Genomic DNA, 26,618 nt, shown 5'->3' with positions numbered 1-26,618 from the left:
GAGAGATTTGTGAAAGCCGTTCCTATTTGCTGCAGCTTGCACAGCGGGAGTAGCTTGTCTGCACCTGGCCGACCTCGACCCGGAGGCCGTGCCTTTCCTGTCTCCTGGCACAGGACACCTACAGGCCTGTTCATCTCACTCTTCACCTCGGCCACACGTTGTGACCCCATCTAAGCGGCAGGAGTTATCTCACATTCCTCTGGACTGAAAACGCGCTGGCCAGGTGAACCACCAAGGTCAAATCCCAATGAGATCCATGCTATCAGTGAGCCTAGCTGCAGTATCTGTCCAGGAATGAACAGACACCTCAGCACAGGCCAGAGTGTGAAACACTTTTCAGACTGACTGCATTAGATTAAACTTTATCATACATTTTATCATGATTCCACGGATACTTCTGCACATGCTGCGTTTTTGTCCGTTTTCCAAATACCGTGTATGTAACTGACACAATATATTTTCAGAGGGGAAGCTATAGTGCTCCCTTTGAGTAATGGAAACACAGTGAGCTCATTATGGTAAGAATGAGGTCACTTCTAATGTAAAGAGACCTGCGGTATACTGAGACTGTCTGGCTTCTCTGGCACTGGTGCCTTAGATTACAACTCTCTCTGACCCTGTGAAAGATTTAAGTTAACAGTCTGAATTCTGTTTGCAGATGATATATACTTGTGGAGTTTCTTACAGCATAAGCTGTTTATGGATAGGTACTTATCTATTAAGTTATATTTAGACGTTTTTATGAAAACTATGGAATTTCAATGCACATTCCTATAGTCTCGGGTGGACCACATACATAACTTAAGTTCACTTCCTCAAAGTTTGTGAATTTATTACTCTGGAGTGTAAAATTCCCTATGTCTACTGCTCACGTGGACGGCTGCCATTCGAAGGTGTAAGGAGATGCCTGTGTAACGTGTAATCAGATCTGTATGGATGTGCTGCTTAAGTGGGCTATGCTTCATGTTGAGTTTTCCTGCTGTTGACTCCCGAGGATCCTCCCTTTCTCCACGGCTTCACTAGACTCATCTAATAGATTCCAGTCGCTTGACACAACAAGCGTCTGGCTCCTTTTGCTTTTCCAGGGAGAGGACCTCAATCAAAGCAGATATGAAGTCGTCTGAGAAAGAAGCTTCAAATGCTTAACTGTTTGGCCAGAAAAAACACACCAAGAAACCCTGAAAGTTTTTTTTTTTTCTTGAAGAGTTTATTGTTCATTTGACAATACAAAATACCAGATAGGAGTATAAACAGCACTTTGGGTAGAAACTATGGTACAAATGTTTATAGAAAAGCTTCACTAATAATTAAAAAATGACATACAAAAAAAGACAAAATAACAAAGACATCCTCATGTCAGTGTGCAAATGAGTTTATACAGACAGAAACGCATCCATATGAGGCTACGCTTCTAGATAAATTATTTAAATAGCATATATCTACACAAATGAAATAACCTCGACATGACACAAACAGAATAATTTATCAAAACTGCACAGGAAATACATATCGCAATACATAGTCAAGACAACATTTCTTTAATCCTTTCCTGTTCGGGCTTCTTTTGCTACAAAAATATCTTATATACAGAATATAAATGATACTAAAGTCTTGCTTAAAAAAAGAAGCCAACCAATGTACACACTGTTGCTAAGACAAGTGATTCTTGTGTATTGCTGTCCTCAATACAAAAAGAATTAATGAGGTAATATTTGTACATAAAGGGTTTCCTTTTTCTCCCTTGTCAGAAATGTACACACAAGCTCAGGCACACCAGTCATGCACACTGTGCAGAAGCAGAATATTTCGATATAAGTGATGCCTATTTTTTATTTTTTTACATTTTACCGTTTTGGTCAGAGGCAGTTGTTTTATCTTTAGAGGATCTTGATTTTTGTCAATTGGAACTGGGTTGCTGAAAACACTTTAAGATGGTAGGATGCAGAGATGAGCGAGATTTAAAGCTGCTATAATGAAAAAGTAAATACAAACAGCCATGCTTGAAGTAATCTGAGGAAATAGACTGGCCCTCAATGTTTATGTCCCTTGACACATTCAATAAAGATTAGAGATATTAACATAATATGTGCTATTATTACTGTTCCAAAGCAGTGTAGCGTGCCTGCTCTGTGGCCCTGTGCTGTCCTGAATTTTGTGCTCCTTGTTTCTTCTAGTGCTCTTTCCTGAGAAGACTAATGTTTTTGGACCAGCCCTAAGCCTCGGCTAAATACAAGACCTCATATATACATGTCTGTGAGAGGGGTCATCAGAAGAATTGAAATCAAATATTGACTCAGCTGTCTTTGTAACTATGCTTACTGGCACACATGCACAAACACACAAACGACATTCACTCTCTTTGATAGTAACAGTCAGTCCATACTGTCCACGGTCCCTCAACAGTTCCTTCAAAGGGTTCTTTTTCACCCCGGTCTAAGAAAGTTCTCCTACTGCTTTCTTCACACTGTAACACGTATCTTTGAGTCCACAGCAGATGTATATTAATGCTCAAAAATAATAAAAAAGTTTAAAAAACACTCTTCCCTTTGGTCCCTCCTCCACAGAGGAATACCGCCAACAGTTCAGGTGTGCAAAGCAATAAAATGTGGCCCTCTTTCAATGCAGATCGGAGAAAACAGAATGAGAGCCAATTTCTTCTGAGCAGAGCTGCGCTCGCAATTTGAGTTTGGTGCAGATTTGTCATTGAACTTTCATTTGGCTTTAACTCCTGAGGTCTCTTTACCTCATGTTAGGTCACTTGCTCGACATACCTCCGATGTGCAGGAAAAGTTAAACAGAAATCGATCCATGTCTTGTGTTAAAGATTCATATTGATACATTCTTCTGGAAGGCTCTGTGATCCATTTATGAATCTGAAAGAAATTCCAGACAGAAAATGTGTTACAAATAAAGTCTAAAGTAATGAAAAATGTTTTTTTGGGGTGTCTAACAGTCACTTATATGCTTACCTCTGCATTCATATTTGAGGTCTGAGAAGTAAACCATCTCCTGAGAAAAGACATACAAGCCTAGTCGCCCACCAGCGTATGTCTTGTCAAAGATGTTTCCAGAATCAGCCATGATTCTCTTGCCTTCGTACATGACCACTCTAAAAAAAAAAAAGAAAATGTAATCACATGAGTTCATAGCCATTTTAACATAAATTACGCAGATTTGTATTTGAATGAAGGAGCATGCTTCCGAGGTTTTGAACTCACCTAATAAGTCCAGTCTTGGGTCTATGGGTCAGATGCCATCTGTAGGCTGTGAAGTCCTTCCAGCCGATGTTCTTGGGGTCGTGCCACAGAGTGCGGACCTGGAAATGATAAATTCCAGTGGTTAAAATAAGAAAAGTATTGTTAAATTACGTGTCAAATCCTGAATCATCTATTCTATGCTCACCTGTCCTGCGGTGTCTCCAGTGTGCCACAGAGCGTTCCTCAGATGCTCGCCAGGCCCAGTGGTGGAGTTGACCACTTTGATTGACAAACCAGAGTAGCCCTGAGCTCTTGTGGGTGTGTGGGACCAGTAGGTCTGTGTGATCTGTTTCCACATGACTGTATAGAAGCGAGAGCTGGACTGGTAGCCAAACACGAACCCAGCGTAGTCGTCATCTCTGTCAGTGTTGATGAAGAACGTTCCACTGAAATCCACTGCGCTGAACTCATCATAACCTGAGGTGAAACAGAGATGGTTTAGAATCACTTCACCGTCCCTCATTTGTTTCCATGTTCTTGCAGCAAAATGTCTGTCTGTGTGTTACATACCGACAGCAATGCCAGGGTCACAGTTGACAGTCTGCACCAACTCTTTGCCCTGATGGCGAACCACCCAGTTGGGGTCAATTTGAGAGGTGCCCTTGGGGTCCAGAGGAACCATCTGGAATCTGCGGAAGTCGGTTTCACTGATGGCAAAGTTCTCCGGACAAACATCATAGATGTCCAAAACATTGTCTTGGTCAAAATCGTCCTTGCACACATCACCACGGCCATCACCTGAGAGGATAATATGCACATGGAAATCATAAAGATTAACACTGTGAACAAGGTGCTATAAATTGATGATCCATTGGAAAAATGGCACCAGAGTTCTGTAGGATCACACCAATAGACTGACTCACCATCAGAGTCCACTTGATCAGGGTTAAAGGCCAGTCTGCAGTTGTCTTTGTCATCAGGAATGCCGTCGTTGTCGTCATCGTGGTCACAGGCGTCACCCTTGCCGTCCTTGTCATGATCAGCCTGGTTGGCGTTGGGGATGTAGGGGCAGTTGTCCAAGTTGTTCTGGTGACCATCCTCGTCAATGTCCTGGTTGTTGTCGCACTTGTCTCCAATGCGATCTGAGTCAGAGTCGATCTGTGAAAAAACAGAATTCCCTTAGGATGAGATTTTCCAAAGACCAACGCTCACTTCAAATAACTCCCTCCACTGTTTTTCACCAGCTTCGATATGAGAGGTGCTACTCTGCATAGGATTTAAATGCAGCCCCTTGTTTTCAGGTATGCAAGCATTGTCCCTTCAGACAAGTGTCCACTGTCCTTGCACCTCAGCAAAATTACACATTCATATTTTTTTTTCAAAAGGAGAAGAAAAGAGAAATGAAGAGAAGAGGGAGCATTGTACTTGTTTTCCTCAAAGCTGTCACATTCCTTTCTTTCAATAAAGCAGATGCAATTTGTGGCCTTGAGACTGGGAACTTCTACACATTCACATGTCGGATTAAGCTTTATCAATCATGGTGGCTGTAATGTAAAGGTGAAATGTGGTTACCTGATCAGGATTGTGCTCCAGAGGGCAGTTATCGCAATGATCTCCCACCCCATCCCTGTCAGTGTCTCTCTGGTCCACGTTGTAAACATAGGGGCAGTTGTCGTTCTCATTCAGAATGCCTGTTGAGAGAAAGCATATGTATTTTAGCCTTCATGATTGTGGAAATACTTCATAAGGCCAAGAAAAAAAACTTGAATTGAATATGAAGAAATGACTTACCGTCCCCATCAATGTCAACAGCACAGGCATCACCCTCTCCATTGTTGTCAGTGTCGGTTTGATCAGTGTTGGCTTCAAATATGCAGTTGTCACAACTATCCCCAACATCATCCCTGTCTGCGTCATACTGGGCAGGGTTGTACACTCTTGGGCAGTTGTCCTAAAGAAATACAAAAACAGAAATAAGAGTTTGATTGCTAAAATGGGTCATGGCTTGAGGAGATATTTATAGGTACAAAACTTTGCTTTTCCAGGCTTGTTTTTTTCTTACTGTAGCTGGAATGGGATATTCTTACCACTGCATTTTTCTTGCCCAACTTTCCAAATCCACACTAAGAATTATGGGCAACAAGCCACCTTGTCCTCAGTTCTGGGTTTATGCAGAAATTATATTACACTATTTCTGCGCTACTGTCTTTCCACTTTAACTCGCTGGTGAAAGCACACAACCATGAAGACTTTACATTCCTGCTGCCCAGAGGAAGGATGGCTACAGCTGATTGCTATGTCTGGTCTCTGAGGAAAGCACAGTTTTGGGCTAAAAAAGCTGCTGTGATTACTCACCCTGTCATCGGGGATCCCATCATTGTCATCATCATGGTCACATTCATCACCCAGACCATCTTTGTCATGATCTTCCTGGCCAGAGTTGGGAAGGTTGGGGCAGTTATCCTGTAAAGAAACAAAGGAATGGTTAAGGAGGCAATTATCACAATAATGGCGTGCACATGGATAATAACAGCCTTGTGGATTTTGTCCATGTGGGGGGTGGCTACCTTCTTGCAGTGATAGGTGGCGTTCTCCACACACAGCAAGTCAGTGTTGGGCCATCCATCCAAGTCACTGTCCTCTCCGCAAATACGGCCATTCCCGGCATACCCTGGCTTGCACTCGCACCGGAACATGGACTCGGAGAAGACGCCCAAGTAGATGCAGTTTGCATTTTTATGACAGTCGTGGCTACCGTCTTGGCAAGGATTACGGGGAACGCAAACCTAAAGAAAATTACATAGGGTTTAAAAAGAATTCCAAACTACTAACGTACTAGCCACAAACACAGCAAATAAGTAATAATCTAAACCTGTTTTTTAGCAGTCGCCTCTTCCAATCCTCTTCCAAAGGGCTGAGGACCAGAGAAACGTGCAGGGCAGGGCAGGCAATTGTAACCTGGCTCAGTGTTCTCACAGCGATGGACTCCGTTGTGAGTATGGCAAGCATCAGGGACCTCTTTACATTCATCGATGTCTTTGCAGGTGATGCCATTTCCAGTGTAGCCAAGTGGACATCTGCCACACTTGTAAGAGCCATCGGGGAAGCTGGTGCACTTTGTTCCAGAGAAACATGGGTTGGAAAGACAGCCATCTGTGGAGAGAAAGAATTAGCACTATTTAAAAAAAAAAAACGGTCTGCTGTGACAGGAATAGTGTGTTTTAGTAACTAGTAAAGCTTAGATGCTTACCAATAGGGCACTCTTGTTTGTTGCAAATTTGAGACATAGTAGCATCACCAACACAGTCTTTTCCGCCATATTTAGGGGCAGGGTCAGAGCAGAGACGTTTACGGTTCTGGATTCCTCCATTGCAGGTAGCACTGCAGGTGTCCCATGGTGACCAAGGTCCCCAACCTCCATTGACTTAAAAGTAAAAAACAATATTTACTATTTTGCCCTGAATACACACACTCTATCATTAACATTGAAGCTGACATTTAACTTACTAGGACAGGGCGATTTCCGGCAGACTTTAGTTTGACGTCCCTCTCCCTGGCAGTCTCTGCCACCCATCTGGGGTGTGGGGGAGTTGCAGAGGCGGATTTGGGTGATGACCCCCTCACCACAGGTCACAGAGCATGAAGACCAGGGTGACCAGTGGCTCCAGCCTCCATCCTGTTTGACTGTGAGGAATAAATACAGAATTAATTAAAAATGCCCTCAAGCAGAGAGAATGCATAGTCACAATGGCAGTGTCAAGAATATTTAGTGACTTACAGCGCTTGTCACATTCCTGTGGGTAGCAATCACGGGTCTGGACAGAAGTGCCCTCACACTTGCTGTTGATGCGGTCGCAGGAGCGTCCACGCTGCTGGACGCCGCGGCCACAAGTCACTGAACACTGGGTCCATTCAGACCACGCGGACCAAGCGTCCTCTTCTGGATCACGTTCTGGAGGGGGAGAAAAAAAGTATGAGACTCATTTCTTTGGGGGAGTGATCAATGATGAAATTCAGATCAAGTCACAAAGGAAACTTACGGTTTCCACAGCGAGGGCAGCACTCTCCATCGGGCACAGTGGCGTTAGCGCATGAAACCACAGGGCAGGAGATTTTGCGACACACAGTAGCGGAGTACTGGACAGAGGAACAGTTTAATGAGTACAAGAATAATGAGTGAGCTGACAGGCTACACAAGAAACAAGGCTTTGTTGGTACTCCTCCAAGCCTAATTGCTAAATTTCCCAATGGAATGATCTTATCAGGGACATGACACTCCTGCTGTGTTGAAAACATAATCTTTGCTAACACTCCCCCACTAAAATCCAACTAATTACACAACACATAAGCACTCTGTACTAGATGTTGCTATAAATAAAAAAAGGCCCCATGCTGCTTGGTTGATAGTTTCAGACAGAGTGTTGACGGCTTTCAGACAGAAGAAAGGTGATTATAAATGGAGGTGTAAAGGTAAACACTATTATGACTTTGCTGCACCAGGGGTAGAGGAAGTACCGCTTTCCTTGGACAGCTTGTTCAAAGGTTGCATTACAGCTGGTGTGATGACGCTTACCTGGCAGGTGCACTCAGTGCAGCCGTCCACAGTCCATTCTTCTTTGTCTTTGTACATGATGCCGTTGTGGATGCAAACTCCATTTTGGATAATCATGCGATTTTTCAGGGATCTACTGTCCTCAGACTGAGGGAAAAGAGAGAGAGAGAGAGAGAGAGAGAGAGAGAGAAGGGGGCTGCTCAGTATGGAGGATGGAAAACTTTCACTTTGCCAAGGTTCCAATACAAATGAATCACCGACCGACACCGTGATTAAGACATTGCTGGAATCTAGCGAAGCAGTGCAAATGCGACCGACAGCCAAACATATTTGTGTATTCACATGGGTCTCATTAAAGACTTGGCTGGGGGACTGCCATTACAGCGACAAGTGGCTACGCACTGGGAATGCGTTAACTGGAAGCAGAGGGAAAGATGGAGAGGAGAGAGGGGAAAAGAGGGAGTGAATGATGACAAAGAGCAGACCCTGATGGCCCTTCGAGCTTACCACTTTCTGGAGCTCGTTTGACAGCTGCTTAACCACCACATTGAGTCCTTTGAGCTCCTTGAACATGCTGGCTATGTCCTCACAGGAGAAGCCGCAGACAGACTGCAGATCTGGATAGAAGAGAGAAGACTCCAATAAATTATCTGCACTCTTAAAGCGCACAGCTGAATAAGGAGAACAGAGGCACAAATGTGACTCTTTGGAGGGAGGAGGGAGCTCACCTTTGGATTTGTGGCCCGTGTAATCAGTTCTAATGGCAGGGCTGGAGCCATTGACCGGGTTGTCCAGGGTCATGACATCTGTTAAGGCAGCTGCAGCAGGGGGGGAAGAGGAGAGAAAATAAATTACCTTCTGTTCACACACTGAGGAAATCTATTTGCATCATTGTACAGACATCATCTGTTTTGTACCTCCACTGTGGCATCCCTTATTTCTCAGTATGGCATCCAGAGTGGTACCAAAGACAAAGCGCACATTCTGAAGCACTCCCTGAAAAATGATTGAAAAAGAGATAAATTAGACACTCTCAAGCTATTAAATTATTTGATTCACTCCTGAGCCAAAAAAAAAACTACAGATACTTACCATAAATTTGTCCTTCACAGCTCCCTTTCCAATCCTGAGCTTGGCAATGTCTGCCACCTCCCTGGCCAGCACGGTTTGGATGGGCACTTCCATCTCTGACACGTTGATCTCCTCGCAGCCCACGAAAAGTTGCGCACGGTCATCCTGAACGAACAGCGTGATGTTCTTCCAGTGTCCAGTTGCCAAATTTGCATCCTCGATGGACACGACCTGCTGCTGGCTCTCGGTGGAGTACACCACATCCAGGGTGTTCGCCTTACCGTTGGAAATGACCTCGAAAACGGGTCCGGATCCGTCATCCTTCTCGATGGTCAACAGGCTGCCCCTGTTCTTCTTGAACTGCTTCAGGTTCACCAGGAGGAGGAAGCCCCGTTCGGCCTGGATGGAGTCGAGCAGGTCCCTGAAGGAGCTGTCGGGGACGTGGGGGATCAGGTCTGCGTTCAGGACCTTGTACGCGGGGCTATTGGGATCTGCGCCTTTGACCAAACTCACTCCGTTGTGCCTCTTGTTTACCCGGGCCAGATCGAACAAGTCATACACACTGTTATCATCTCTGCTCTCTGCGGTCAGAGGAAACAAAGACACCGGTTATTCTTTCTTTTTTTTTCTCACAGAGAGTGCACGAGAAACAAAGAAAACCACACAGAAACAGTGCGTAATTTTCTACAACAGCTGTGCGTAATTTTCTATAAAAGTTACGATTTTGCCTTTATAGAAGTATTGCTTCAAAATGAGCAACTTCAAAACTCTAACAGCGAGTTTAAAAGCCACAAACATGAGTAAAAGTAATGAATCTATTCCATCCTCACCTGCCAACCGTGCGCCCTCACAACTCCAAAGCATCAATAGCAAAAAGATGCCGCACAGCATTATCTCCAAATCTCAAGTGAGCCCTACAGCAACCAAAGAACAACAGTAAGACCACTAAACACATCCATGTGAAATCTTAGCATCTTTTAAAAAGGAAAAACACTACAAACCTATAAAATGAAAATCCCCCCTGGATAATAAAAAAGTGATATATGAGGATAAAAAGTCCTTGCGTCTGATTATTTATCCCCTTTTCTCGTCTTTTTGCTCTGACAGAAGCTCAGCTGCTGAAGTCTCTGTGAGCTCCCGGTTATTCTGATGCTTCCACTGATTCTACTGACTTATCCCGCAGATATAAGAGCTATTTAAACAGTTGAAGGACATTCTTCAGGTCGGCCCTAAACCAATGAGGCTGCAGCAGCAGAGAGGGACGGACTTGTTTTCTTACCTCACAGCCAGTCAGATGAATATCCGAGACGCACCGAGGGGAAAAAATGCATTCCTGAGCCGAATTTCCATCACCGGACAAATATTTCATACACGCACAGACGCCAAGACTCGATCGTTTCCGATCAAATAAAAGTTCAGCCAAATAAGCTTCAATCCATTCAACCGTCATTTTTGATTAATATACAGGTTAGATTTTTTAATAAGATCCCAAATATGTGGCCCAATTAATCCAGTAGATTGGAAACACAAAACCAGTTATGAGTGGGTTTAAAAGTCACATAAAAGACTAAAATGTATTCCATAAGTCACGCTTTTGTTTGAATGCAAGCTCATATTTATGGCATAGAGAGGGAAACTTGAAGGTTTAGGCTGTGCTTCATGTTTTGTTATGACTGTGGTGGCCACCAGGGGACTCAGTGGGTAATGAACAAAGTGTGCTGTGTGTGAGAGAGTCAGAGAGACGACAGCATAGAGTCTCTAGGCTTCTTTTGACCAGTAATGCGTATTTTTAACAAAGTTCTTAAAGAGATGCCCAGCTCAAGCATGTGTTTGAATGTTTATTGCATACTAATTGCACAATAGATCAATAATCTAAGCATATAAAGGCCACAACTGAATAGGAGAGAGTCTAAATTAAGAGTGATTCTACAATAATAACTGAACTATTTAGTTGCTTCTCAATTTAATTGTATCCATGTGCTGCAAAACACAAAAATGAGGTGTTATTCTGAACAATCATTTCATGCCATTTTTAAATTTTTCTAACTTGTTTGGACAGATTTGACTTCACACCGGTGGCAGAAGCACTCAGATCCTTTATTTAAGGAAACATGCCAATATACTCATGTAAAGATATTACAAGAATGTCAGAAACAGTGTATGTAAAATGTACTCTACCATAAGTATTGGAACTGATAGAAAATGTTGCATATGACTGAAATAATATTATAATCACATGATTAGTTTGGTAATACTAGGGCATCAAGAGGGGGAAAAAAAACATTTTATAGTTCTTAGTGTAGGTGTATCCGGTTTAAACAACTTTATATATAGTTTGGTTTGGGAAAATAAATGTGAGCCGTCATTAGATGATGAATGAGTCAGGAATGAAGAAGAAAGAAGTCCTGTTGTGAAACTTTTTAGTCCTTTTTTGGACATTTTCTTTGCAAAATGATGGATAATTTGACCTCTTTGGCCCTTTAACATTCAACTGAATGAAACTTTGTGAGACGTTTTAATGGGAAATTCCCTCAGATGAGGAACTACTGACAACTTACAGAGATCTGAAAGGAAAAAAAGCTGCCTCTGTGGGGCTAAAAATATTTGAAACCATATATTGAATGTTCGAGAAACTTTATTTTAGCTATTTCAAACTCATAATCTGTGTATAACAATGCAGTCAAATCAATGTTAGATTGATGACGTAGAGTCAGTTGTGGATTATTTAAAATGATTTCTGCCAAGACATGAAACACTCATTACCTTTGAGCAAATTCTCTTCCTGCTAAGTTAAAGGTTAAACTTTATGGCTGAGCATTTAACCTGTGGCCCTTTCTCGCTCTCTCCTTCTTCTCACACCACCACTGAGCGTCTTTATCTTGACACAGACCCGCTTCAGTTCACCTCACTCCAGCGGTGCGTTTGGCTTTTTCCAGTGAAAATCAGCATTTGCAAACTTTTTGAATCGCGCCAGCTTGCAGACTTGTGGATGCACCAGGGAAGCTGAGGGAAAAGAGCGAGTGTGTGACAGAGATGAAAGCCTTCTGGAAAAATGAGGGAACACGGAGGCGCCTGCATGCTGTGATGACTTACACTCTAAAATAGAGGAGCTGTCTAAAGATAGATCGTGGCGTTCTAATTGTGCTGAGCCACAACATCTGGATACCTGTTTTCCAGCCAGTGTATACATACCACAGGAACGCAAGAGTCTCTGTGACATATAGGATTTACAACACGTGCTGCTCACCTTGGTGTAACATAAACCCACAGGAAGTGATCAGGCACTAACTGCGCTTCACAGGTCAAACTGTTACTCAAACGGAAAATGGCCTCGGGGGTTGTGAAATGGGATCGAGGTGGGATAAGACTCTCTGGTTTCATGGAAAAGATTTTTGGAGCTATCATAGGTAGGTGTGACTGGACATATCTGTGAAGGCGTGCCCGTCAGCTCACAGCGTGGGACAAGACTGTGTTGGAGGTGAGGAGGCTTTCCAAGTTCTGATGAACACCCGCTGAATGCAGCCAAAACGGAAACAGCCCATAGATAGCAAAGTGTTTACTCTGAGCGTGTTGCCGAGTATTTCTATCCAACTGGGGGAGCTTAGATACAGTGTCTGTGGGTGGGAGTGCATTTGTGCTCAATCACAGTATCTGTCTGCTCTTTCCTGCACGGATTCGGATACTACATCTGCTAACGGTTACCTCATATTGCTTATTCTGTTTCTTTACCTTGCTGGATAAGCTATGTTCCAGGTCGTGTTTAACATAAATAAAGCACAATAACCGGTGTCATATTCACATAAATAAATCTGTTTTTGCAATCTGGTTTATACCCTTTTACTATACACAGTTCACTAAAACTTTTGTCTTGAATGTTTAAAACATCAGGAAGTTCAGTCCGGAGATTTGTGTGAGATTTATGAGAAAACCACTTGAAACCAGCCGGTGTGGTCAGCATGAGCAGCAACAGCTACACTGATTGTGCTGTAAAAGTTCTCATAGAGTCTGAAAAATACAATGTAGAGGAAGTCCCAAAATATCAAAGTATTCCTCTAAGCACCACCATCTTTAACCCTCCTGTTGTCTTCATTTATGGGCACCAAAAAATATTGTTTCCTGTCAGACTTTTTTTTTTTTAATTCAGCAAAGAAAGTTCCCAAATTTCTAAAAAAAAAAAAAAAAAAAAAAAAATGTGCAAAGCTTTCAAGAAGAAAATTCCAATAATTCCTTAAAAGTTTCCCTTGGCAAGAAAATTCTTGAAATGTTTTCAAAGAATGAGTAAAAATCTTCCAAAAAAAATGAATAAAAGTATCTAAAGTGGTTGCATATATATCAGTAAAACATCTAATATTTTTCTTTAAGAAATTCACAAAAAATCAACCAAAATCCAGTGACTTCCGCTGGATTTTGGTTGATTTTTCTGTGAATTTTCTGAAGAAACATTTTTTAACATTTCCATTTTTCCACAAAAAATGTTCAAAAATTTCCCAAAAATGTTGAAAATGTGGACATCAGAAGTTTCACTGTGAAAATATATATTTTTCCCCACATTTTCAAACTTTAAAATGGATCAATTTGACCTGCAGGACGACACGAGGGTTAGCATAACAGATATCATTAATTACAGATATGTTACAGCAAATAGTGATGAATTAGGTTGATTCATTCTGACATGCAGAGATAAAACTTAGGAGAATAATCATGCAGCGGGCCTGATATACAATTATCCTCAGTAGTTGCTATAGGTTTGAAAGTGACAACAGCTCAGCAGCCAGATAAATCCAAACTAGTGACGCAGACGCTCTATGGCAACAATCTTCAAAACAACAGGGAAAGCTGCACTTCATATTTACACTGTAGAAGGTGATGATAGGTAGAGAAGATCTGGTATTAAAAGGTATCATTGTGCAGTATTTAGCATACCTGTCTCGCATCACAGTGTACTTAAGCTGGTTGAAGCAGCTACATGAAAGACAATCAGGAAGTCGAAATATGAGCTTATAGCTGTAAGATGGGATTTACTGTGTCCTCAGATGGCCTGTCCATATCAGCACTTGTTTGCACCACTTGTTGAGACCAAGGAATGAAATAAAACTGCTTCCTCTTACATATATTTGTTCAGCATATTGCACTTGTGATCTGCATTATTATGAAAACAACTGCAAATCCGACAACTGAAATCATCAAACATGACAGGATTTGATTCTCTATTTAAATGTTTTCTAAAAGCTGATTGCTAACTCTAGGCTCTTTTGTGGTTTCATAAAAGCTTAATCCATTTGTTTTTGGTCGCTCCAAGCTGAACATGCTGATGTGGGGTTTTTCCATCAGCAAAGTGGCATCAGTTATGTGCTTAGGAGTGTATGGCAACAGCATGCCAAACATCTGATGATGGGCAGTTTATAGGATTGGTGTTACACAACGTGTGACGCAGCAAGTCTTTGACTTTACATTGATTGAGACTTTCTCTAGAATTTTACTGTGACTGATTCATTAATGTGGATAGCTTCCATTGTATTATCGCCTACAGGTATCTTTTTTTACTGCAGAATAAATCATGTTTTTTTAAAACAAGGCTGGTGCGTAAAAGGTTAGCATGTATTGACAACTTTTTACTTGGCAAGCAGGCCTTGCTAGGAGGCATCATTCTTCACTTATCAGTCTGAAAACATGCCCAGGGGCATGAGGGTGTGTAAGTCATCTTTTTTTAGGGGAACAAAGCTGGAGAAGGATAGTGGGAAGTGTGAGTAAGACACCAGAAGTCACGCAAAGAACATGAGTCACTGATTAGGTTAGAAAATGTGGTTACTGGTGAAATGGTCACTGGTCATTTTTCATTTTTGGAATTTTGGAAACAGTTCTTGAGTCGTGTTAAAGTGTTGGCAATCATCCTTAAATCCTGCTTGGTCAGGTGTGTGTTGTATAGCCTTGTATGTTAGGTAACAAATGATCTTATCTAGCAAAATGCTGTTCCAAAGAAATCTGGAAATCAAAGATCATTTATGAAGAGAATGAATGCAGAGTGTTGCCAGACTAAACTATTTTTTTAATTCCTTCAGCTGTTTTGTCTCCGGCACTCGCCAGAAAACTAAAATGACTTGGAACTGTTGGCAGCTGTAAATCATCGATGGTAATCCATGCTTGGCCTCAGAGGGATGAAAGAGGGAAATATGGATATTACCGGTAGCTTTGGAGCTGGCGCAGCTTGACGAAGATGATGTTCTGTGAAACACTGTTATATGAGGCTTTCTCTGTCTGTGGTAAAATGCAGTCTGAGAATCTTCTCCATGTAAGCATTTTCCAACATTCTGCACTCATTCCAATGCACCATTAATCAATATTTTTGATATATATATATGTATATATATATATATATATATAGTAGACATTTAGCTGCATGTGCAAAAATTAATTTCACAGTCGAGGAATGTAGTTAGTGAAAAACTGTCACTGCAAAGAAGCAGAGAGGGATTCAATATTCTTGTGGTGGCATTTAGCTAGCTCATCCTTGAATGTATGCATGGAAGAACATGATTAATTGGTTGCAGCGAGTCTGCTCGATTCCGGCAAGTGATGTCAGAGTCTGATTATGTTGGACATGAGCTCCGAAAACTTGTCTTTTCTTACCGTTTCCAGACAGGCACCAAGTCAGCCGTGGTGCTCCTTGCATGCCAGTTATACAAGCGTAAAGCCCCTTAGGTTTAGTGAGTGACGGAGTAAATGCTCGCTGCTGTGCTGTGACGTTTCTGCTGCTAAATGCACACCTTTGACTAATGAGCTGACAGGCCACACACCACTCAGCTGCAAGAACTGTACCCGGGAATGTTAAGGGTCTTTCTGAGAGAAGAACAAGACAGTGTTTGGTTTGTGAAAGAACTGAGGCTCATCACACTGGAGTTCCTGATGACCACACAAGTGGATAATGACTTTTGGGAAAGTGTATCCAAATTCTTCGACAAGTAGTTGAGCTTCATGATTTTTGAGGAAAAGTCCACCTTAAGATAACACTGAGGAAGCATTGTTTTCTTGATTTAGATGATTAATGTTAGACCTTTAAAAAAAGAGAGGAAAATAAAAAAGAGTGGAAACTTGCAGCAGCTGCATTGTCAAGAGGTTGTTTACTGAGATTTAGTGGAGGGTGATAACGGCTTGAAGATTTTTTATGGACAGCATTCCTGCAAACAGTTGCTTATTTACACATCCAGCAGATACAGAATTGCAGTAGTCATTTGGAGTCAGGTTTCACTCTCTTTTTTCTCTGATTTGGTCTTCACCAACTTCTGATAAGGATATCTGACTGACCAAAATCTCTACTGTACGAGTTGCTAACTTTCATTGAGTACCAACTTTTACCAGATAGTATGTTGTCTGCCACATTCTGACAGCTAGCATTCCCATCCATCCATCCATCCATCCATCCATCCATCCATCCATCCATCCATCCATCCATCCATCCATCCATCCATCCATCCATCCATCCATCATTTTCTTCCACTTTACTGGGGTCGAGTTGCAGTGGCAGCAGAGTGCTCAGAGCGTTCCTGACATCCCTTGCCCCAGAGATGTTTTCCACTTCCTCCTGGGGTATCCCAAGATGTTACCGGGCAAATAACATTTGTACTCCCTCCAACAGGTTTTGGGTTTGCCCTTTAGGCAGTTGGAAATTCCGAAAACTTTGTTCCAAAGGTGTCAGCTAAGGTGGTTTTGGGGATCTGATTATGATGCCTCTTGGGTGACGTCCTTTGTTGGGCTTTGGGCATGTCCAACTGGGAGAAGCCCTTTGAGTTCATAATCTTGTCTGTCACAGGAGCATAGGGGAGGGATGGGACATACACCAGCTGGTAAATCAAAAGCTTTTTAAAAGCTACATCTTCACCAAGATGGTTAAGTACAATGCTTGCATTTCTGCTGACACTGCACCGTTAGACACTGTTAGTCCATTTCAAGTTCCATTTTCCAGTCACTCACAAATAAGATCCTCTGCGTGGGGCAGCAGCTCACCCCCAACCAAGAAGGAGCACTCCACCGGTTTCTGGCAGAAAACTATGGCCTCAGACTTGGAGGTGCTGAGTCTCTTCCCGCTTCGCACTCGGTTGCCAACCACCCCCAGTGCATCCTGAAAGCCATGGCTTGATGAAGCCAAAACAACCATATCATCTGCAAAAAGCAGAGATGAGACTTTGGGACACCTTTTCACCCCAGCAGCACCTTGAGATACTGTCCATGAATATCACACCCACAGCTATCATTTCTAAAGGTTAAAAAATAAGTAGAAAAAGGTGTACCTATCTGCACATTTAAAGCTCACTTGTATCTCGTGGGGTTCATGTTTTTTTGGTTGTTTGTTTCGCTCTTTTTCCAGTCTTAATGTTTACCTAAGGTAACTTACTGCAAAGTTAGCTTCATATTTAATGTGCAGATATAAGAGTATCATCTGCTCAATTCTCTCTCAGCAAGGACACAAAAAACGTTTTAACTGAATGTTGAACTACGCCTTAAAGAACATATTTGTAGTCTAAGGAAACAACATGCATCTGTGGGTGAAATCTCAAAAGTCCGCAGGAACAAGTGGAGCAGCTCCAGGTTTTAGCTCGATGACGATTCAGTGAGTCACTTCTCGTCTCTTCAGAAAGAGACCTGAACATTCAGTCCAAGTCAGTCAGTGATGCAACTTTTTTTACTGTCAAACAAACAATTTTTATCACTTCAACTGTACCATTGCAAAAGATTTCACTAAAAATACTTTGAATTGTATTTTTGTTCTTTTGGAAGGACTCTGGAAGGACCACCAGGTAACTGTGGATGAGGTTTTGGTTCATGTGAACTCACTGTAATTTCAACATTACATGGAAATGGTTTGTGATGTTAATGAAAGGAGAACCAGTCTTTTAACAGAGCACCACTGGAGCCTGTCTCTCCCACGATTCCGCAGAAGAAAATGAAGAAAGAAAGTATTTCATTGATGGTATTTCTGCATAGGCCCGTACAGAGCAAACGAAAAGTTAAGAGCAGTATTTCATCCTCCCACACACATACACACTTCCAGTTCAGCTTGCTATGCTTTTCTTGGACCTCTCCACACAGATTTTCGGAAGTGTGTTCTCGGCATGTCGACCCTGAAGGATATTAAACTTCCAGAGAAACAACCTTCGGTGATGGCAGCCAGGTGAGGCCTCCACACTGCCATTTACCTCCCCAGATAATGGAAAGCCATTTACAGCTCGGCGCAGTGTGCCACTTTGCATCTTTCCCATGACATCATGGGTCTGCGATGATGCATGGGGTCTAATTCTGTCAAAATAACTGAACAGAGTTGGACATAAACCCACAGGGAGCCCAGCTGCTCAGTGCTGCTGTAGTGCAACTTTAAACACTTCCAGGTCTTTTTATTTGAGTTTTTACAAGAAAACTGAACTTAGACAAACTAAGCTGAGTGACCCTTGACCTAGTTACTGCACAACTGATGTTGACTAATATTGTATACGTTTTTGACAGACTAATTAATTTTAGGTAAGGCATTCTAAATTTTTTCCAACATCATGCTGTGCAGCTAAATCTAATCTTTTGATTTAGCTGCCCTGGAGGTCCCAGGGTTTCCAAAGACATCCATTACAGGTAAATATGTCGACTGTGATGCACAAGATGCATCATATAACACAGCTGAATGTTATATCTCATAAAAAGCAATCCTTTCTTTTTAGCATGGAGGACAAAGTGTAATGGGTGCATAGTGGTCAGTGGTTAGTACTGTCACCTCACAGCTAGAAGATCCATGGCTCATGTTCCAGCCTGGGATCTTTCTGTGCGGAGTCTGCATGTTGTCCGTGTGCAGTTTGGGCTTTCACCAGGTTTTCCTGCTTCCTCCCACAGTCAAAAAACATGCTCTGGCTAATTGGTGATTCTTGTCTGTGAGTGTGCTTGGATGGATGGATGGATGGATTGATGGATGGATGGATGGATGGATGGATGGATGGATGGATGGATGGATGGATGGATGGATGGAAAAGTGCTTGTTGTTGCAGCACATGGCATCTGTACAACAGAATGGATGTCATGAAACAACCAAGTGCGCGTTATATGGGAAATGATAATGGGAAAATACAGAGTGGAGTCATAGAGCAGAAATCACACATCAGTAACAAATCACAACCCGGTCTCACGGGGATTCGTGAAACTGTCACGTAAGTTTTAGTTTCGGTTTCGTGCGCACCAACACGATTTCGTCATGTTTTTCGTGCCGCTCACCACGAAATGTTTTTCGCTGTGGTAATCACATCTGAAAGTGGTTTATACCGGCGGATTCATGACGATCTAAGCTGTCCATCGGCGTATACTGCTTGTGTGATCGCGTTTGCGGCCGCCGGCCGCCGGACATTCTTGAAATTCCTATGCAAATTGGTAAGTGTACCACCGGCTTATGGTTAGGTTATGGTTAGGTTATGGTTAGGATTATGGTTAGGGTTATGTTTAGGGACGATGTCATGCAAAATATAGCGTTGGATTCGCCGCGGTTTTACATTAAAAATATAATATACACATTCTTTTGAAATACGTTCTGAGTGGCACGAAAAGTCCGCCGTTTAAAATACATTGGTGTGCATTTCGTGGTGAGCGGCACGAAAAACATGACGAAATCGTGTTGGTGCGCACGAAGCCGAAACAAAAATTTACGTGACAGTTTCACGAATCCTCGTGAGATCGGGCTGCAAATCACCCATCTGTGACACATGGCATAAATAAGGTTGCTGATGCTGCTTGTGGAATTTTGTCTGACTCTTCCTCAAGCGCTTGGTGAAATTGGAGCCCATTCTGAGCAGACCATTTTCTTTTTTCACTTGTCATCTATGGCATCAAGTTGCTTGAATAAAGCTGCATTTTCAGGTGATATTTTATAGTCACTAATCAAAGTATTGTCTTTGTTCTGGTCACACTATCTGATCATTGTCCTTTAAAGCCACATATGACTGCAGTTTGGATTTACTCAGTGGTTGAGAATTTGCCACCAACTGAATAGTCCAAAACTATTTTGTGAACATTTGGTTAAATTTCACTCTTTTGAAATCATATCAATAGAAATAACTTTATCTGCATTTTTATTTTCTTGTGGTCACACAGGGTCAGTGTAACAAGCTGTAAACACAGCTTTGATGCATTCATCTCATTACAATCTGAGCAAACATCCTCTTTATTTCACATATTTATTTTTTATTCTGGGTGGCTGCTATTTTGTTATTGTATGAGTGGTCTGGGTTTCTGTGCAGCAGACCTCTTCTGTCCAAGACAAATTCCTCCCAAGGGAGACCAATAAGGACACCTTAACCTCGACCTTGACCTTTAGCTGCTGAATGCGCTGTGTTGTTTTGTGTTCATTAGAGACTTCATAATGTTGCCCCTGTTAATCGGTGCGTGTCTGTTGGCTTAAAATGTGTATACAACTTTTTCATTAAAAACTGCTCCTGGCAAAACAGTAAAGGTGCTTGCTAAAAAGCCAAAACAATGAGCAAAAACATGCTAAAACACTGTGCATTCATTGCTACTGATAAATGGCTCAATGCTTGAAGCTTTATTGTAACCTAAAGGAAACTTAAAAGGTCAAGGAAAACTTTGGGGGTTTCTGTGTCATTTTCCAAACTAGTCCACGCTCATGATTTTGCATAAAGTTTGAATCCGTAGCAAAGAAATATACAACTTCCAAGCAACAAATTTGGAGATATTTCAAGAAAAAGAAGTTTCACTTCAAGACATGCATTCATAGATCACATGTTTGCTGAGTAGCTGTACATACATGTTGCAATCCTGGGCACCAGATTCTTCGAATCACTTTTCATCCCAGGTGTAAAGACTTACTGACGTGTGCATTGAGAGAGCACAGTAAATCAAGCTGAGAACATGATCAGAGAGAATCCCCCACAGAGTCAAGTTTGATACATGAATCTCCTTCGCTTCACCCCTCAATGCAATCAGGAACATTCGGAGGGAAATGTGTTTTTGCAGTTGCCCTATCTTTGGAATTCTTTACATTCTTACAGATGTTTTTGCTGAGTAGAACCAGGTGGGATTTTAATATTTTCCAGTAGCTTTATTGCACAGATTTGCCTTAAGCTATAGGTTATACATGTCAGCTTAATTTATCCTGGAATTCCCAACTCGTGCTGCACACGATCAGTTCGCCTCTCACTGCACAACTTATAGCCTCAAACACCTCATAATAAAGTATATAGTTTTGAATGCAGTTTTTTATGTATATATTGCAAAAATATTAACCTCTCGTGTTTGTTGTCCTTATCTGAACATTTCATTGCATGCAGTCTTGCAGTTTTGCTGCATTTACTTTGAGTTTTCCCCCATTTGGCATCACTTTTAAGGTCTGTTAATGTACCATGGAGTATTTACTGCTGATTCAAAACAGTTGGTTGCATAGACGAAGTGTCCACTGTGTTCTGGGGAGTTTGCCATCTAGAGTCATTCCAGTGCTCCTCTCCTGGAAACCAATCAACAGAGTCTGTCGGGGTCACAGTGGAGAAACTAATTAATGGCAGTAGTTTCTTTTATTATCATCTTTGTGCTTGATAAAGAATTTATTGCCGCTTGTGCTGCTTCTTCCAGTCAGTGGCAACATGTCTGCCAAGTCTAACAGGAAAGACACCAGCTTTAAAGGTCCTGTGGTGTGCACCTTTTTTGACCACATTTCAAATGTTCTCATCCCCATCTTTCAGTTTTTAGCTCAAAATACTACAATTATGGTTCATTTTACCTTGACTACATAAACCTATAAACTGGCTGTTTCAGAATCTGAAGCTTTGAATGAAGATAAATTGCTGCTGTCCCCATCACTTTAAGGAGGAAGACTCTCTCTGTATTTGTGATCAACAGTACAGAGCAAAACGCAGCAGCCGAAACAGACATGAATGAGTGCATGGGACTTTCTTTCGTTACTGTTTCAATGGTCAATAATTTTACGTGGAAATATTGCTGAACTCACAGCACAGCTAATGCTTTTTACTCATGTTTACGTTGAGATTGTCAGACGACATTGTTTTTAGGCTACTGAGCTGCAGCTTGGAAATACCACTTACATGATTAGCATGCAGTCTTAACCCTTTGCATTTTTTTTGGCCTTTTGTTGGCTTTATTAGATAGGTATAGTTGAGAAGCAGACAGGAAAGTAGGGAGGGTAAGACATGCAGTAAAGGGCTGTGAGCTGGAATCAAACCCAGGCTGCTGTGCACATGGGTTGCTCGCTCAACCAGTTGAGCTGTCTGAGCACCCAAATATGGGTCACTTTTGACCCATATTTTGCAGCAAAGCGTTAATGGGCACATTTCAGTTCCTATTTCATACTAATTTCATGGTATGACAACAAATACAGATAAAGTTGAATACATGATAGCAGCTTTGAGGGTAATTTGACAGTTTTTAAAATGCACCATATGTGAGCACAGAGATGAGGAGAGAAGGAAACACTGGCTGAGTTGCACTGAAGCACAACAGGCAACAAGAAAACATCAGCCTTAAAGTTTCCAGCATCTCTGATTGTACCCCTAACCCTTTTACAGACCTCTGACCTGTGAGTATCTGCTCAAAGCTAATGGTAACATTCATCACATTAGGATTTTTCTATTGTTTTGATGAAATTACTATCTAAAATAAAAGTAATCCACTGGTTCTTCAGTTCCTCATATGAGAGGAGTCCACAAATACTCTTGTGTTACTCTTGCAGCCAACAGCAGAACATTTGGTGTGCTTTGCTAATTTTTGAGTTAGCATAGGCAGCATTAGAAAGTAAATAAACCTGGCTTACTGCAACCTGCTCATTGTGAATACCTCACCTAGCAGCAAATCTGAAGTTAGATGACTACAGGTCATCTAACTACTTATTATGTAGAAACTAGATGTAGATTTAGATTCTTACTAACTTGTAAAGCTGTGTGTCCATGTGGCTGGCCATGTGGGGAGCTGCTAGAAGAGCAGCAATAATACATGTCTCCATGTTTCTCAGCTTTTATTTTACACCTTCAAGTTTATAAAGCTTATAAAACAAAAGGAAAATGGATTCTCACCATATGGGATGTTTAACTCAACAAGATTCTTCTGCCATGTGTGTAGTTTATTATTCAAAAAAGATTGTGACTATCTCTGATTTGTTCCATATACTACCTTTTGTTCAGCTGCTTGGACAGTCTTTCATTTGTCAGCACTGTCTTCGACTTTCTGCTGCTGGTGTCTGGGATTGGTGTGAAAAAACGCGCCCAAACAAAGAAATGATCTTGACTAAAATTTTATTTTACTTTTAAAGTCTGCCTGCAAGGGCCTCTAACGGCTTGGAGAGCACTTAGAGGAAATGCTGACTCCTGTTTGCAGCCCCTACATCTTGAAAATCAATTACTGCAATTGTTTCTTCAAGGGGCTGCACAGTGTTGTAGTGGTTAGCACTTTTGCCTTGCAGCAAGAAGATCCCTGGTTCAATTCCCGGCCTGGGCCTGGGGTCTTTCTGCATGGAGTTTGCATGTTCTCCCTGTGCATGCATGGGTTTTCTCCGGGCACTCCGGCTTCCTCCCACAGTCCAAGAATATGCTGAGGTTAATTGATGACTCTAAATTGCCCATAGATGTGAGTGTGATTGTTTGTCTGTATATGTAGCCCTGTGACAGACTGGTGACCTGTCCAGGGTGTCCTCTGCCTTTGCCCGAGTCAGCTGGGATAGGCTCCAGCACCCCCCGTGACCCTAGTGAGGATAAAGCGGTGTATAGAGAATGGATGGATGGATGTTTCTTCAAGCCGCAGCTGCAGGGGGTCGCTGAGAGCTGACGGTTCCCATCTATAGGCATCAAGAATACATAAAGATGAGTTATTACAGTGGTTTTTAGGGCACCATTTCATTCATTTCAGCTTGGTACTGTAAACACAGTAATCTAACTCGTTGATTGTACAACAAATATTAAAAAGAGACGCTCTGCAAGTCGTTTTTACATGACTCAAACCTCTTGTGAGCCAAATGGGTGAAATATATACCCTAAAAAATGACACCTCTCATTGTTATGATCAACCTCACTGCGTTGTTATAAAGTCAAAATGTGGGTGACTTATCGTAATGCCAGGCTCAGCTGTTGAACAGCTCCCATACAATAACTCATCTTAACATGAGTCCTGTTCGGCAGCAGTCCGGGGTGCGAATTGAGCCTCATGTTGTCCCGGTTGCTCAGGAGGGCACTAAAACAGACCACGACAGATTATTTTTCTTGTGGTTCAACATCAGTGAACCGCCACACTGTGTTTAAAATACGGCAGTGCAATAAATACAGCGCCAAGCATGACCATTGGGTAATCAGCCATGTTAAGTTGAAAAATAAAGTGTAGCATGTTGTATTTTCTTCTCATGTTCTCTGCCAACGGTCATTTAATACAAAGCTTGAGATGTGTGGAGAATACTAAATACATAGACTCTTTTTTCCCTGCCAAAATTTATAATGGCTTCTGTTTGAAATCCTGAGATAGAATAAATCCATTTAGCAGGGTAAATATTTTCAGAAATTCCACACAGCCGCAACAACAGGTGCTAACTGCAACCAGGACATTGCGTTACTTTCCTTCATGAAGCGTCCCATGGAGTTGCTATTTTCTGACTAATCTTACCTCCACATCCATAAAAGTAAATTGTTGGCAGGAATTGTAGGTTATGCTTCGAGCCATAGAGATGACTCGGTTACCGGCTGCAATCTGGGCAACATGAATATTGTGAAAACAAATGAATTCTAAGGTCCAACAAAGTTTTTTTTGCAGGTCTCAGAGGGAGTGTGCATCACTTCCAGTCACTTGTAATGTTGGACACGCCAGAACTTGCAGATGTTCACTGGAAGACTCAAAGCTGTAATTTACGTACATCATGTACATCACAGCAGACTAACTGAGGTAATGTCAGGGCGGTTTTGTTAAATATTTACAAAATATCCTTTTAATCATAACTATAATCTATTAATTTTTTAATGGGATCAGTCGTAAATATTTGCATCAAGAGTCATTTCATTTCCGTACAGGTTTAGAGGTGATTAACTCCCTCTCCATGTGTTCACCACATGCATGGTGGATTTCCTCAATAATCAGTCAATAAATACCTTCACGAGATTTATCAAGCTTTTATATCATAATTGTGTGTGGCAGGAGATTTTTTTGGAAACAAACACCACGTGTGCTATAAAAAGAGTTGAGAGTAGAGGAACACACTGAACACTCAGCCAGAGTTCCTAGAACAACCAAGAATCTGAGGAATTTCCCACACATTTTCAGGGTTTTTCCTCTCACTGACGAGCAAAAGATGGGAACTTCTCAGAAAAGAGGATAAAATGTCAGGTCATCACCCTTTAAGAGTGACGGGAACCCCTCTCCCACACGTTATTTCCGTGCCCCCTCAAATCGGAGGTTCCCTCCGCTGGTGGAGTAGTAACTCTTGCTGTCATGTCTGAGTATTTACGGTAAAGGTGAAGCATGCTCGAGTTATGTCTCTGGGGACCAAATGGAGACTCCTCGTTTCTTTTTTTTTTTTTGCCTGTCTGCTTTGAAGTCAGGTGAGAGTGAGCGTCCGTCTGGACAGAAAGGCTTTCCCTGAAGAAAGAAAAAAAGGCTTTGGAGCACTGTCGTCTCTGCAGCTGCATATGATTATGCTGCATACCATGGCATAAATACATTTCAGCTTATAGAATGTTACAGCTCCTGTACAGTGTGTAACTGCTTCTTTCTTTCAAAGTGTGAAGTGGAAATATGCACATGCTCTTTATGACACTTTATCTGCACAGATCTCAACTTGCAGCACAGCAGTTCCTATGGGCAATCAGATAATACCTGATGAACTGCCAAAAACAAACGCTAGGAACCTTATTTTGCTGTGTGATTCGTTCTGCATGTGGGGAACGCTGCGACCAGTCACCACACAGCTGCATGCAACATTTTCCACTCGGGAGCTTTGGCTGTAGAATATAAACATGAACCCACTTAAAAGGCAGTGAACAGATCAGAGAGCTGCATGTGCATTTATTCTGTCGGATTTTGATGCAGGTTGACACTGGACATAGACGAGGAGCAGAACAGGAATCAGTGTAATCCTCTTCCTTTTTTTTCCTTTGTAGCTGATAGAGCAACTAAACAAAGACATATGCTCAGACACATTCCAGCACTCGCCCCACTGTTTCCTGCTGGTTGTAAAAGCTGAATCTTCAGGTTTATTTGGGCATATTGAGCTATAGTGTGCAGCAGCTACTGTACAATTTACCTTCAGTTTGTTAGATCTGAAAACATATCTTGTTCAATTCTTAAAGGCTTTAATGCCGTAAAATGTTTCAGGAAACAATGCTGCCAAAGCATGAAGATGTAACTTGTCAAAATATCTGAAGAGTGGTAGGGTTAGAATCTGAACTTGTTTAAATGAATGGTCCTTATTTCACTGAATATTTTGCATTGGACAGTAGGACAAAGTGTATCTCTGTTTTCTGTCTCAGTTAAGGTCCTGTGGCACGTCCCTGTCCAGCTTCACCTACCAAAACCATTTTCAAAGGTCTAAAGAGATATTTCTTTCGCAGATGATTCCAGACAGAAGAGAAGAAAAGCCTCCATCTAAAGCTTTAAGAAACAGCAACGGATGAGTAATGCTCCAAATCAGAGGAAGAAAGAAGGGTCAAAGCACCTTTCATCAAACTCCTCTAAATGCTGATGAAGACAAACTGCCGAATCAATCAGAGATTGCACTGAGCTGCACTCCTGCACTGAAGACCTTTTGTTTTCCCGACGACTTTGCTCAGCAGCACTGA

The 26,618-nt window shown here is 41.9% G+C and overlaps 1 protein-coding gene across 1 annotated transcript; it reads right to left on the bottom strand.

The window, feature by feature from the left end:
• Positions 1-1,812: 1,812 nt before the first annotated feature.
• LOC110963503 (thrombospondin-1-like) lies at positions 1,813-9,999 on the bottom strand. The gene is made up of 22 exons (XM_022211896.2): positions 9,822-9,999; positions 9,651-9,734; positions 8,842-9,401; positions 8,667-8,745; positions 8,478-8,567; positions 8,257-8,366; positions 7,771-7,896; positions 7,238-7,334; positions 6,976-7,149; positions 6,705-6,881; positions 6,448-6,621; positions 6,070-6,350; positions 5,765-5,983; positions 5,553-5,660; positions 4,989-5,148; positions 4,770-4,888; positions 4,121-4,355; positions 3,768-3,995; positions 3,403-3,674; positions 3,219-3,316; positions 2,970-3,109; positions 1,813-2,873 (listed from the first exon to the last, which is right to left on the bottom strand). Exons 2-22 carry the CDS (start codon positions 9,709-9,711, stop codon positions 2,866-2,868), a joined length of 3,516 nt encoding a protein of 1,171 aa, XP_022067588.2. The 5' UTR covers positions 9,712-9,734; positions 9,822-9,999; the 3' UTR covers positions 1,813-2,865.
• Positions 10,000-26,618: the final 16,619 nt, after the last annotated feature.

Source organism: Acanthochromis polyacanthus, chromosome 1, assembly GCF_021347895.1.
Source record: "Acanthochromis polyacanthus isolate Apoly-LR-REF ecotype Palm Island chromosome 1, KAUST_Apoly_ChrSc, whole genome shotgun sequence".
NCBI lineage: Eukaryota > Metazoa > Chordata > Actinopteri > Pomacentridae > Acanthochromis > Acanthochromis polyacanthus.
The sequence above is the reverse complement of the archived record's forward strand: the minus strand, read 5'-3'. Positions and strand labels throughout refer to the sequence as shown.

What these genes read in the sequence shown, in the direction of transcription:
- LOC110963503 (XM_022211896.2), bottom strand. Translation starts at nt 9,711, where the DNA reads ATGCTGTGCGGCATCTTTTTGCTATTGATGCTTTGGAGTTGTGAGGGC. An exon ending in GCACTGAGTGCACCTGCCAG is followed by an intron (nt 7,335 to 7,770) that starts GTAAGCGTCATC and finishes TCCTCTGTCCAG; the next exon opens with TACTCCGCTACTGTGTGTCG. An exon ending in CCACCTATCACTGCAAGAAG is followed by an intron (nt 5,661 to 5,764) that starts GTAGCCACCCCC and finishes GTTTCTTTACAG; the next exon opens with GATAACTGCCCCAACCTTCC.